The sequence below is a fragment of the Saccostrea echinata genome, unplaced genomic scaffold, assembly GCF_033153115.1.
Source record: "Saccostrea echinata isolate AGI-Se365-2 ecotype Australia unplaced genomic scaffold, CSIRO_AGI_Sech_v1 ptg000030l, whole genome shotgun sequence".
Classification (NCBI taxonomy): Eukaryota; Metazoa; Mollusca; class Bivalvia; order Ostreida; family Ostreidae; genus Saccostrea; species Saccostrea echinata.
In genome coordinates this window covers 25,591,612-25,605,324 of record NW_026889779.1, presented here as the reverse complement: position 1 = coordinate 25,605,324, position 13,713 = coordinate 25,591,612, and the positions used below count along the sequence as shown (strand labels likewise).

Genomic DNA, 13,713 nt, shown 5'->3' with positions numbered 1-13,713 from the left:
ATTTTCTATAATACCATAGTTTAGCCTTTGAATAAAACTGCGCGTGAAACAGGATTTTTTTTCTTCATAAATTTACTGGTGCATTGCATCAATGAAAACAAATTGAAAAATCCTGTTCCACTATATATGTACGTTTATATTCATAATATATATGTTTATATTCATTATATATTCTAAATTTTTGCCTTCAGTGTGATTGTGTGAATCGAGAGGCCTGAGATCGTACAAATTAGGGGGCTATTCGATTTGTGTACGGACAGTTTTTAGAATTAAATTCTGCATCCCAAAAAAGAGCAAATCAAGAAAAAGATGGCCTTTTCCCTCAAAGGTATGAAAAATATATGATTTTCTACATTTAATAAATTATTTTTCTGGATATCCATATAGAAATACAACATATCTTCTAATGTCTACATCAAAGTCCATTGATATATGACTTATGTTATTTATAACTCACGTATTACATGTATTTACTCAGAGGGAACCACTAAAAGCAATTCAAATGACCCTATATTTTGTTATAGTTGTGTTAATAAAGAATAATTTGGATACTCTTTTCCAATATCAAATGCAGCTTAAAACAAGCGAAGAGAAACTGTACCATGTATAGAAGATAGTTTTTAAAAAGTAGTCATGTTGCAGATTTTATTTAAGAAATAAAATACATGTATACGAGGGTCGTTCAATAAATAATGCAACAAGCAGTATATCATAGTAAATGTAGATCTATTTAATTAATTTTTTTTTTACAGTTGAAACGTTCAATTAAAGAGCTCCTAATCACAGAAAACCCATTGTCCTTGCAAAGAAAATCACTTTTAAAGTATGCATGGTCACTACACTGAGCTGAAAACTGTTTAAAATGATCTCTGCCAAGAAGATGAAAATGAGAGCGTAAGTGAAAACAGTGCTTCTTTACGTAAATCGCCGGAGAACTCATATTAAAGATATGATTTTTATATGTGGAAAGAATAGTCTTTAACGCTGTATAGTTTTCAAATTGGTTCAGAAATTCAAAAGTAAAAAAGGAGAGTTAAAAAAAAGTCAAACTGGTCGGTTGAAATTTGTAGGGACACCAAAAATTATCGATGCTATGTGCAACATGATATCTGAAAATGCCAGATTTACATCCAAAGACTAGAACACTAAGCAAAACGACACTGGTATAGAGACGGGGGAGAGGACACACTCAGTGTAGAAACATAAAGTGTCAAAGTTAATGTATAAGAATTCAGGTTATTGATCCCAGTTTTAAATAATAATTCAGTTCATTGACTCATCTATTACAACATACACATTAGCATCAGTCATACATGCATGCACAGCAATACACACACATATGTATGATTACAAATACAATGGGGTTTCAAATAATTTTCCTCATTTCAAAAGACTCTAAAAAATGAAGTGAGTTTTTTTTTTCTGGAACATCTGTCACTTGTTGGATTAATAATGTTCTTTATCTAGCCACTTTTTAAATTAGAAATAAGACTGCCATTTCGAAAGGTCTAATAACGCCTTTTTTGGCCTTAATATGGAGCTTTTTTTTTTTTTTTTATCTTTTCGTGTATATTGAGTTGACTTATGAATAAAAAATAACTATTAAAAATTGATATATCTAAAATATTAATGTCGAGTTGAAGGCCACAGTGAGTGTTTGAAACATGTACATTCTGCTTCATAAGAATATAAAAACAGGTCGGCTAATAAATGAGCACAATTACTCTCAATCGGAATTACAACAGATTATAGAAAGGCCTGGCCACAAGACCACAAACTGAGAACAGGGTTGAGTCATAATTTTGATTTTTATCTTGAGTTTAATTTAATGAAAATGTTTTAGATTTTGCGAATTAGTTTTATCGATATACAAATACAACACATGATGAAAATTTTGTTTCATTTTCAAAATTATTCCAATAGTTATACCAATTTGAAATTCTGACTTAAGTTTGTTCTCAGGTTATGGTCTTGGGTCCTGGTCTATAAAGGTTATATACGTTGTCAATGCAGAACACCAACATTTTTAATATCAACTTCAGAGTCTTTGCGTGTAGAATAAAACTTATTTTCAACAAAGTAGTTTTGTAGATGACCAAACTCAAGATATGAAAATTTACGAAAAGCAGATGTCTATGATGTCAAAAAACAATGTTACAAGTGATATTTCATCGTAAGGAAAGGTTGCATAAAGTGTTGAAAAGTCATATGTTTTGAAGATATTGACTTTTGAAAAGTTTTGTGATTTTCCAAGCCTTCTTCGGAGTTTTTAAGAATTCATATTTGATTTACACCAAGTGGCACAGTACGTTTGAAGTTTCTCCTTCACAACAGGTAATAATTTGGTGTGTGGCAACGCACTTTGAAAAAATTACGCACTTTGAAAAATTTTTTTCAAAGTGCGTTAATTTTCGGACCAAATCAACGCACTTTGAAATTTTTTTTCAAACGGGGGTGAATTTGGGACCAAATCAACGCACTAATTTGAAAAAAATTTTCAAAGTGCGTTAATAGTGTACATCATAATCTTTAGCCATGTACGCACTTAAAGCACTTTGAAAAAATATGTAAAAAACAAAAATGTTGGTCCCCTACACATGGCAAGTTTGTTAGAAAACTCATTTACATGGAGGTAGTTCACGCGGGGGGGGGGGGGTCTTGGACCTCCCTGGGATGTTCAGAGCAATCAAAAGTTACGGACAAGGTTAAAGTTTTTTGCGGACAAACAGCTAGACAGACGGACGGACAGGGCAAATATTATATACCAGAATCTTAGATTTTTTTTTAATTTGATATAATTATATCTAGCCTTATTATGATATAAAAAATTTAAGAGTTCCAGTCGAATGAGTATTGTGGCTAATGTTTTATTTAATTACTATCAAATTAATCAGTCTAGCGTATGTTCATATTGAATATGATATATATATATATATATATATATATATAGAGAGAGAGAGAGAGAGAGAGAGAGAGAGAGAGAGAGAATTTTCATGGTAGAGAAAAATCATAATTGCTCCCCCCTCCCCCCCCCAAAAAAAAAAGCCATGCTTTAAGTCACATATCGACCCCTTCATCCACTGAACTTATTACAGAATGGATTAAATAAAAAAGGAACGAAATTATGCAATCATTTATAAAAGACCTATTACCCTTTATAACATTTACGAGAACTGTCGGGAAGGAAACAACCCCTAAAAATCTTTAAAACGTCTATATCTCAGAGCCTGAAGTGACATCATCACTGAAAAAGTATTAAACCAGGTTCAAATAATTATTTATCATACCTTAAATTTGCAAGAATATTGACCAAGTCGTGCAAATTTTTTTTTTAAAGTGCGTTAATATGGTCGATGTTAACGCGCTTTGAAAAAAAAGTAAAATTTTTCCAAGTGCGTTAACGTGGTCCCAAAATTAACGCACTTTGAAATTTTTTTTCAAAGTGCGTAATTTTTCAAAGTGCGTTGTAACATTGGTGAGGAGTAAGGATAGCGACTTAGTTGAACATTTACTAGAACCTGTAATATATCTTTGTACGGATTTTTACGAAGTTCTGGAATCCAGTAGGTATGGTAAATCAAAGTCAATTGACTGGAATGTTAAAAGTATATAAAACTGAAACGTGATTTTGAAGAGTATTAACTGTGAATATACATGTATTAAAATGGATTACCAGATGTGGATTATGACCAAGTTCAAAGAACGTGCAGTTGTAATAATGAGCCTTACAAACAAAGATTAAACTGATACATGTTTTATCAGTTGGAACAATAAAGCAGTATAATTTTAACACTTGTAAATAAAAATCTTTTCATCCACTCGTAACATCCGAATAGTTCAGGTTTAAATCAATGATTCAAGTAAAAGAAGCGTGATTTCTCTCTCTGTGTAAAATTTAGTTTGAAATTTAAAATGCATTGCTACCTCTTTCATTTTTCACCTTTTTGATAAATGATGTGGACGCTCTGGCAAACATTAGTTTAGCTAAAAGACAAACTCGTGGCCTGCCTGTGCTACTGAAGCTTTGTGAAAGATGTTGGAACTATACAAGTATTACTAAATTAATTGTTTTGTCTCTTCTCTCTCTAGGTAGACTTGAATCAAAATACTTGACCCATTGTATTATATATATATATATATATATATATATATATATATATATATATATATATATATATATATATATATATATATATATATATATATATATATATATATATATATAATGCACTTCATGTACCATTTGCATGGTTTTGAGGGAATAAACTGAACTGAAAATCATGTTGATATACTCAATATATCAATTACATTATAATTGTCGCTTAACAAGGAAGTTCTCTTTCAATTACATTTTTGAGAGAAATGCGATCTATGTGTACCTGCATTCTTAAGGGATTGGCCGTACATGTTTACATAAATGATATAATTGGTTTAAGTTTTCTTCGTTACCTGTTTCATGCGCTCTTTAATTTTTAAAATATTTCTTATGGATACCTTTGGGCTAAGGCTATGACAGCTACTTTGTTTCCCCCACACCTTGAGTCGGTTAACAAGGTTGTTCTAATGTAAATTGTGAGAAGTAGATATTTCAAAAATTTCAAAACTTCTTTAAAATGGTCAGTATCTGAGTAACCTAATCGCACAGATTGTAAAGAATTTTCTTCTACTTAGTGGAGTTCTAACTTCTCGAAATATTACATAAGGTACTTAGATATCTGTGTCGCTATCTCAAAGTGTTTGGAAAGCTAGGTGAATAGTATATCTTTACAATCGATTATCTACAAACTTTAAATGTTCAATAAATTCCCATGTGAACCTTTTTATCAGTCGTTATTCAAACAAGGTAAAAGAAAATTAAAAAAATAATAACTAATCATCTAAAGTATCACTAAGACATCCCAGAGGTGTGTTATTACGATTATCATTTGGTCATATTCCATGAAACGCTCCACCACAGTAAATGCTATTGGCCTGTCAATGGTCTCTACCTCTCCCTGGTTACAACTGACCATCAGCTGATGACATTTCCTATCCCAAACGAGCCGAGTTTTTATGTATGCTGTACAATGCTTCATAAAACGTAATGATAAATTAAAAAAATAAACCCCACTCCTAATAAAAAGTTTTTTGTGTAAGATTCCTTCTATGCATCGCGTAATCACTTGCCCTCGACGAACCGTGTTGTCATTCAAATTTATAGGATATATATATACAGAGGAAGTATTTGCGTATTAGATGCGCATCTTTACCTCGTCTATAAAGGTTGATTACCTGTGGCTCGTGATAGTGTGACAATTTATCACTGGATCAGGGTGGCTCTGATATCTAAAGATTATATTTACCTTCGACAGGGGGGTGAAAATCGTAAGGTAACCGCCAACACACCAATCTGGATTGCCGGGTGTTTATTGTACTCATAAAGGAATCAATTTCCGAAAATTTAAATGCATCTCCATCGTAAGAATATTATGTTGATGATTTTGACCAAATTTCGATAACTTGTGTTATATAATCGGCTTATGAGTGGAGTGATTAAGCACGAAGAAGGTACCAGTTTGGGACATCGAGGGTGTACAAGGCTCTGTTGGTCCAGAATGGTGACTAGTTTGGATGACATCAAATCTCTCCGCTTCTGGAGAGCGGTGGGAGCCGAATTTCTGGGAACGTTGTTGCTCACGATGATTGGATGCGGTTCTGTAGTGACTTGGGACGAAGATGGGAAATTAGTGCAGATTGCTCTCTGCTTTGGACTTAGTGTTGCAACTGTCGTCTGGATCATTGGTCACGTGAGTGGAGGCCATATCAATCCAGCAGTAACTATTGCTTTCTTCGTGACCAGGCGCATCAGTCTGGCTCGTGGCATCTTTTACATCATCAGCCAATGTGCGGGTGCAGTTGTAGGTGCGGCGATTTTATATGGTTTGACGCCTGCCAGCCATCGCGACAGTGGATCTCTTGGTTTGACCAAAGTGAATCCGTCGCTAACAGGCGCTCAGGCTTTTGGGGTAGAGTTTTTCGTCACGTTTGTTTTGGTGTTGACTGTCTTTGCGTCCTGTGACAAGAAGAGAAGAGATTTGAATGGATCATTTCCTTTGTCCATTGGTCTGTCTGTCACTATGTGCCATTTGTTTGCAGTAAGTACTCAGAAGTATTAGCATGAAATGAGGTGCATGATAAAAAGGGTTTTACAAGTTTTGTCTTCCATCCCTTCAGACGACGATGTTTTATTATTCAATTTTTACAAAAATATGTTAAGAACATCAAAGGAATGATTGCAAATACAGATGCAAATCCTTGTTTTCAAACTGCGCACTTTTCATCCATGCATTAAATTTAAAGTTACGCAACCAATTTTTCAATTTTTTTAAACCGTCCATCATTCTCTGTCTGCCATACATAAACACGCCTTGGAATACCTAATGTTCCGCAAATGGATAGGGAAAAAAGTCAAAAGTGCCCAATTTCTTCTTTTTTAAAATAACATCCTGTTTTCCGTTTCCATCAAAAGTAAATGGCACCTTAAACTTTCTTCCCATATATACTGATAAGTAAAGGTTTTTTTTTCAGTTTAGTAAATCACATGCTGATAATGCCAGGTTCTCGTGTAATGTATACATCAAATACATGTACATTCAAGCATGTGTGGGCTTAATTGTCCCTGTACAGATAAGATCGGATGTATATTAGGCAAGAATGTTTAGTATTCGCTATAAAAAAAAATGTCCCCCATTTAGAATATTTGTCTTCACTGAATGAAATACATGCGTACAATTAAATATCTCTTCAATCATGTCTGTTAAATTTCCTTTCTTTGTTTCTCTTTTATGTCTAATTTGGGTCACGTTCACTTCAGTGTCATGAAATAAGGTTATCTGTAGAAAGGTCACATTTAATGATTTGATCTCATTATTTGTTCAGTTGTTTGTAAGTAAGTAATGAAATTTCGAAAGCTCTAGTCCGGATTCCCGATAAGAAATCGTCATTAAACGAGTTGAGGTTTTGTCAGATATTTTATTAAGTAGTCACTCGATGCCCCCGGGTTATCCTGTATGAAAAGCCAATATTTACATCGCAGTAAAGAAGTAAAAATATCATAAAATACAAATAGACATTATTTCCAATTCCACGAAACCTCACAGGTGTGAGCGTTTATATTTCATCATTATGTCTCCCGCGGTCCTTAAACGAAGGGAGATATTGAACTGTTTTGCTCCAAATTCCTCTTACCATGATTAATTGATACGTTAAGAAGTTCCAAAGTTTCAAAGTCAATAAGAAGAATTTACTACTTCAACCTTTTTCACACTAAACTTCTTATTCAATGATTTGTGCGAAAATTCTTATTTTACTATAACCGCTATCCATCACGTTTATCCATCATCGCCCACATTGGTTTTGCAAAGTAACATCATATTTCTTATAATGTCTTAAAAATACAGTAAATAAGAGATTTTTTATGTTTTTAAATTTTAGGGTTGGTTTGAACATATTTATGGTCTATAAACTAATTGGTAAAAAGATCTCAATTTTAGGCAATGACTCGTGCCTTAACAACGCCAAAAACGCTTAATGTGAACATTAAATATGTCCTCGTTTAATTTGAATTAACATTTCCGATTACTTAAATCTCTGATTCAATTTTATTCTATCAATTTAAGAATTAATTTATTGAATGAATGCACATGTAATAATCGATAATTTATTTCAAAACACAAAATAGTTATTTTATGTACATGTACTCAGTATTCAATAATTTATTCATTCAATTTAGACATAAACTAATTTGATCAATCAAAAACAATCAAATTAGTAAGAGGCCAATTGGGTCACAATTCTCACCGGAATCACATTTATCTTTCCGAAAAAAAAAAGAATTTAGATATATGAATAAAACATCTATACTTAAAATCCACTTATGTAAGCAAAAGTATCTTAAAAATGAAAAATTCATTGTTTAGTCTTGCTGTTCTCTGGGTGCTTGCTTTATAAAATAGCTAACTAATCTTCCGCTCTTGAGAAGATTTCTAGAGATTTTCCGTACATATTTCCCTGATTTTATTAAAACTATTTTCTTCAAGGAAAAAAGCTTGCATATTAATTTAACAAATCATGGATCTGATGTTCCTACATATTTCTGCAGTGTATGTAAAACTACGGTTGGTCCACCCAAGCCCTGGAATGAGGGGAGGGGTGTAAAAATGTACACGACAATATGCTAATCCCAGTTATTGTTGCTTTTCTGGTCCAGAAGATTTCCTGTATACTTTGTCACCTATTGTGGTTATGTTTTACAATGGGGGTAGTAAAAGTAGTTAATCATAGGTGTATCAAGCCCCCCCCCCCTTAATTTTTGAAACTTCTCCCCATTTGCTTTGAGGGAGAGGTGAAGACTCCCTAAATTTTAGACCAACACTATAGGTTAGACCTTGAATAAACCTATACCGTACTGAAAAAAAATTGCACCTACCTACCCTATTTTAAAATTCCATGTAATAGAAAACACTCATTTTTTGGCCTAAACATAGGTTAGTGACGGTTCCTTTGCCAAGCGCCCGGAATAAGAAGTGAAAGTCAAGGGTATTTCGGTTGAGACCTTAAAAACTGAAGGTCCCTTAAAATCTGAGGTCCCGTGCCACGGTAAGCGTTGACACGATAAAGAACCCTCGCTGCTCAATGGCCCTGAGTGCAGAGTATGTCTAAATTCTCGAATGGGACGAAAAACAACGTACAATCAATCATCACCAAATAAGATATGTTTGATAAGAGAATTTTAAAATGACACGCTTTACATTATCTCCCCTTGAAGGAGCATGGCACTTTCTTTTAACAATCTTTATCACCCCTCATTCAATGACTCTAAGCATCAAGTTTGTTTAAAATTGACCCAGTGCCTAGAGAGAAAAAAAGACAGACAAGCAGAAACGGACAAACTTTAAAATTTGATCACAAAAGCTCGCGTGAGCAGTTTGGTTAGGATGAGGAAAAAGTAGCAGTGATTTCATGCATGAATATGACAGCTGAAATAATTAGCACCTTATATCAAAATATCTGTTTACTTTGAGATATTTTACAGATTGAGATATCTCTATTCATTTGAGTTAATGGAGTTTTGTAACTTGTGTGCCTTTTTTCTATTTGTGCTAGTGTCTAGGGAAAATTACATCTTAAAATGAATTCGGAATGATCTGGTATTATAAAAGGTCATGATTATGTAATTTCCCGCTTCGAATCAGCAGGTAAGAACATCTAAACTTGTGAACAGGAGAGAACCCCAAAACTGAACTGAATTTGTAAAAAAAAAATAATTAAAAAAAAAAAAATACATACCCTTTAAATACAACCATGTATTTATTACTAACTTTGAGCAAAAAAACTATCTTCATCTCTGATTAAAGAAATTTTTAAACAAGATAACATCGTTACTATATTGTACACTTTATTAATGAAGAATGTATTGATACTATAAGACACACAGTTTCCACTAATTATAAACATTCTCGATTCAACTGCATGTATAATTAATTGTGCATGAGGGACAACGCAGTTCTATAAGCAGCTGTACCTCAGAAACAGAATTAAGCATGCATTTGCATTCTATACACCGTGATTTGTGTCTGACGATTTTGATGGAATGCTGAGGGGACTCAGTTCTTGATTGAAGTATTGTTGTCTTTGGGTGAACAATGCACATAAACATCCAGTTGAAGACAAGTTATTCTTTTATGCGCATAATAAGCCCATTGATGAAGTTAAAAGCCGTCTGATCTGTTTTGAAGATGTCATAAATTCTATTAAAAAATTATTTTCCGTTTATTTCAATGATTCAAACCACTAGAAAAGATCTTATTGTGAACAACAGTTTTCGATTGGTAAAAAAAAAAATCCTTGACAGTAGACAATTTTCAAGCTTAAACGAAATCATACTGAGGATCAGGAAAAAAAACTTTTTTTTCTTTTTATATTTAGTTATTCAACTGTAGATCATAATTCTTGGAGATTTTTCTACCCCCCCCCCCTCCCCAGCAAAAAAGGGTTTAAAATGGAAAAAAAGTTCCACAGATTTTTAAGAGGATAAAACCATTTTCCGCTAAGAGAGAGAGAGAGAGAGAGAGAGAGAGAGAGAGATGTAAGGAGAACATCGCCCACAGAGGGTATAGAATTACGTGGGTGGGGAAAGTAATAGGCTTGCCGATATCTCTGAAACGAATGCAACCAGGAATATATTATTTTGAATTTTCAGTATCAACATGAGTTGAACTAAAGTTGAAAAAAAATAAGAAAAAAAGAGCATAGAATTACTATAACTTCTTTCGTTGGAAACCTTAGAGATTTCTAAAGTGGTTCCAGATCATACTATGGGACGCTCTACAAATGCCAGCAACTTTTCATTGCAATTCTTCCTCTGTTAGTTTTCCACCTCCATTAGTTTGCACTTTTTTTAATCACAGATCCAGTACACCGGCTCTAGTATGAACACTGCCAGGAGTTTTGGTCCTGCTGTCGTCATGGGCTTCTGGGAATACCATTGGGTAAGTTTGTAAAATCAGACATGCAGAGGATAAACCTAAATGTGATTCTCGTTATCCCTGGACATGGTTCTGAAAAATTGCATGTTTTTCATGACGCTATTAATATGAATTTTCCATATCGATTCATTGATCAATAGGTAAGTTAGTAGCTGAATCGTCGGTTTGAACCCACTTTCCTGTTTCTTAAAAAATAACTAATGTGGTAAAGGTTAATAAGGGAGATGCAATTAATTTTGTTAGAGGTATGCATAAAGGTAAAGGTAAATCTCCTCATATTACTGCATGGACAGATGCCGTCTAGACCTGGAGGTTTGTTAGTATTGTTTGTAATTAACATAACACTTCCTGTTCTATAATGATAGATTAATCAAGTTTATATGATCTACATACAGACCTGGTTCACATTTGGGAAAAAACTTATTTCCAAAGGCATTAGCTTTATTGGTGGGAACAAACGGTACACGTTTGTTTTTGCTGTTTTTTTTTTTTAATTTGCTAAAAGGCAGTGCTTTATGATTACACATTTATTCAATTTTGATTTTACTATGCATGTGTACCAGTAAGTTTCTTTCAGTATCATCCCTAGAATGTTCAACTTCATTGACGGCGCACTTCATTTTGTTACCAGTGTAGACGATTCCGAATTCTACATGATTTCCCCATGACGGCATTATTGCCCTTCTAGGGTTTTTATATTTCAATAGTGCATTACCTGTGACAAGACCTTTTTGGATATATACTTTGATTTTTGACCTCATGACCTTGAAGTTTGACCTACTCTTCAAAATTTTGAACTTTGGTAATAACTCTTGAATGAGAGAAGATGGGTCTTTAAAAATTTCACATGCATTACCTGTGGCAAAATATACATTGATACCATAACTTTGATATTTGACCTATTTTTCAAAATCAATTTCTGACCTTATGATCTTGAAGTTTGACTACTTTTCAAAAATGTTAACTTGGCTGTAACTTTTGCACCAGAAGAGATGAGACTTTCACGTTTTTTTTTTCACATGAGCATTACCTGTGTCAAGACTTTTACGAATGTGCCATGATTTTTGACCGCATGTCTTAGACCTTGAAGTTTGACTTTCAAAAACATTACGCGTAATCTTGGTCGTAACTTTTGCACCAGAACAAACAATCTCCCTTACAGAGCTCTCGTTCGTTCCTCTCTCGGATATGAGCCGATGGTAGAGAGTGCCAGAACATATTACTTCAAAAATTAAAAGCTTTTTATATATAACATGATGGAAAGACAATACAGGACAGATAAGACGGTTACATGTACAATATGCTATACATTACCAATAGATCCTAGAACCCGAAAGCGAGGGGGGGGGGGGGGGGTTACAATTCTCGGATTTCGCTTGTTCATAATTACTTGACTCCAGTACCTTTGCGTATACTTATTTAAGTATCACCAATTGTCAAGTTTATAAAAGATACACGTATCTATCTTGCATTTGCAATACAAGATACTATAGCGGGTATAATTTTAATAAAACTGTTGATCCCTATTGTACCACCTTTAGAGTAAAAAGGGCCATGGTTTGAGCCAGTATGTACGCATGTATAGATCTATAGGCAGATTAACATTATTTTTACCTAATTATAGAAGGAAGCTATGACGTGAAAAAAAAACGTTGATTGTTCAAAGAACCATGTTTAATGGCATGTAAATATCTGTATGGAGGTCATAGACCTTCAAATTCAAGTCGTTCTTCGAAATGTACAACACAAGGTATAAAGACTTTTTTGGTTTGGTAAAGCCTGTGTGGTATTGAATCATATACTTTGTGTGGGAACCAATCATTCTTCTTGGTAGTAGTAAGAACATTACATTCAACATTTAATTCAACACACAAAATCAAATTATCAAAGAAATGGAAATGTACATAATCAATCATTACATATTAATAATTATATAGAGATAATTAATCACTTGATAATATAATTAGTCTTTATCATGATTTGCTTTCTATGAGTATGAACGTTTCGGCATTACGTATAGCATATACATAAAACATATGATCCATAATGATATAAACGCAAAGAAGATGTCTTAAGTATACTATTATAGTAGGTACTTTACAATGGTTTAAAGTCGTTACACATAAAAACCGTATATTCTTGTTTTATTAAATTTTGATTACCATGATATTTATACAGTGTCACAGAACAATTCTCATTCAAATGGTTATTTACAGACGCGGATCCAGGGTTTTTTTCCGGAGGGGGGGGGCACCACAGTCAAAAAAATATTTCTACCCAGAAATTTCTTGACAAGCAAAAAGAAAATAAACAAATAAATAAATAAAAATAAAATAATAATAATAATAAAATAAATAAATTTTAAAAAAACTCCTTTCCCAAAAGTATCGATCCCAGAAAATTTCTTGAAAGCCAAAAAAGTAAAATCCATTTCCAAAACGTGAAAAAACCTATTTCGTGGTAGGGTCCACGTTTTCTTGGGAAGGGGGGGGGGTTAAAGTCATTTTTTTTATTTGCTTCAGTACTAGTATATACTTTTAATAACTCTGCAAATTCCGGGGGGGGGGACCCCTTCTAGATCTGCGCATGATTTAGAATGCTAATCAGATCATTTGCACATTTATATCTACATTTTAATACTCTAAATGTATTTATTAATACATTTAGTTTCATTTCCGAATATTTTTAGTCTTCCGACTGTACAACTTAAATTATATCCGAATCTCATAATTTTAGACGTAAGCACATTTTTCACCCGAACCTATTTTATCTTTGTTAGGTATACTGGTTGGGCCCTTTGTTAGGCGGACTCGTCGCCGGGCTTCTCTACGACAACGTGTTCGCTATGAACGCATCTCTCCTGAAGGCACGCGGATTTCTGCTATCAAGTGAGTACGACACTGAAAAATTTCCCGCCAGTAAACCCAAGATCCGGGTCATTCAGGAGGAGGACGAGGAGGATGAGGATGATAGGGACCCCCTCAGCAGCTCATTCGACTCACAGAGGGAGGAGCAAAAGCGACCCGAATCTCCATAGCAACTGATTCCTAAAGCTTTAACAACATACTCGCATGCTTTTGAAATGAATGTCTGTTGAAATGAGAGTCAAAGACGCTTTCTTTATACAGCTGTTGTTTGTAGAATGACTTTTTCATCTAAATTTTGTACATTTTTTAGTATTTTATAT

At 33.6% G+C, this 13,713-nt stretch overlaps 1 protein-coding gene and 1 long non-coding RNA gene across 2 annotated transcripts in view; both read left to right on the top strand.

Annotated features, from left to right (window-relative positions):
* LOC133197603 (uncharacterized) overlaps positions 1 to 13,713 on the top strand; it is a 149,033-nt gene that overhangs the window by 131,676 nt on the left and 3,644 nt on the right. The gene's annotated exons all lie outside the window — the stretch shown is intronic.
* LOC133197599 (aquaporin-5-like) lies at positions 5,215 to 13,687 on the top strand. The gene is made up of 3 exons (XM_061333705.1): positions 5,215 to 6,134; positions 10,449 to 10,529; positions 13,306 to 13,687. Exons 1-3 carry the CDS (start codon positions 5,520 to 5,522, stop codon positions 13,561 to 13,563), a joined length of 954 nt encoding a protein of 317 aa, XP_061189689.1. The 5' UTR covers positions 5,215 to 5,519; the 3' UTR covers positions 13,564 to 13,687.

Excerpts from the sequence above, each read along its gene's own strand:
- LOC133197599 (XM_061333705.1), top strand. The coding sequence starts at position 5,520 with ATGAGTGGAGTGATTAAGCACGAAGAAGGTACCAGTTTGGGACATCGA. Across the intron at positions 6,135-10,448 it reads CTATGTGCCATTTGTTTGCA|ATCCAGTACACCGGCTCTAG; the intron begins GTAAGTACTCAG and ends TTTTAATCACAG. Across the intron at positions 10,530-13,305 it reads GCTTCTGGGAATACCATTGG|GTATACTGGTTGGGCCCTTT; the intron begins GTAAGTTTGTAA and ends TATCTTTGTTAG.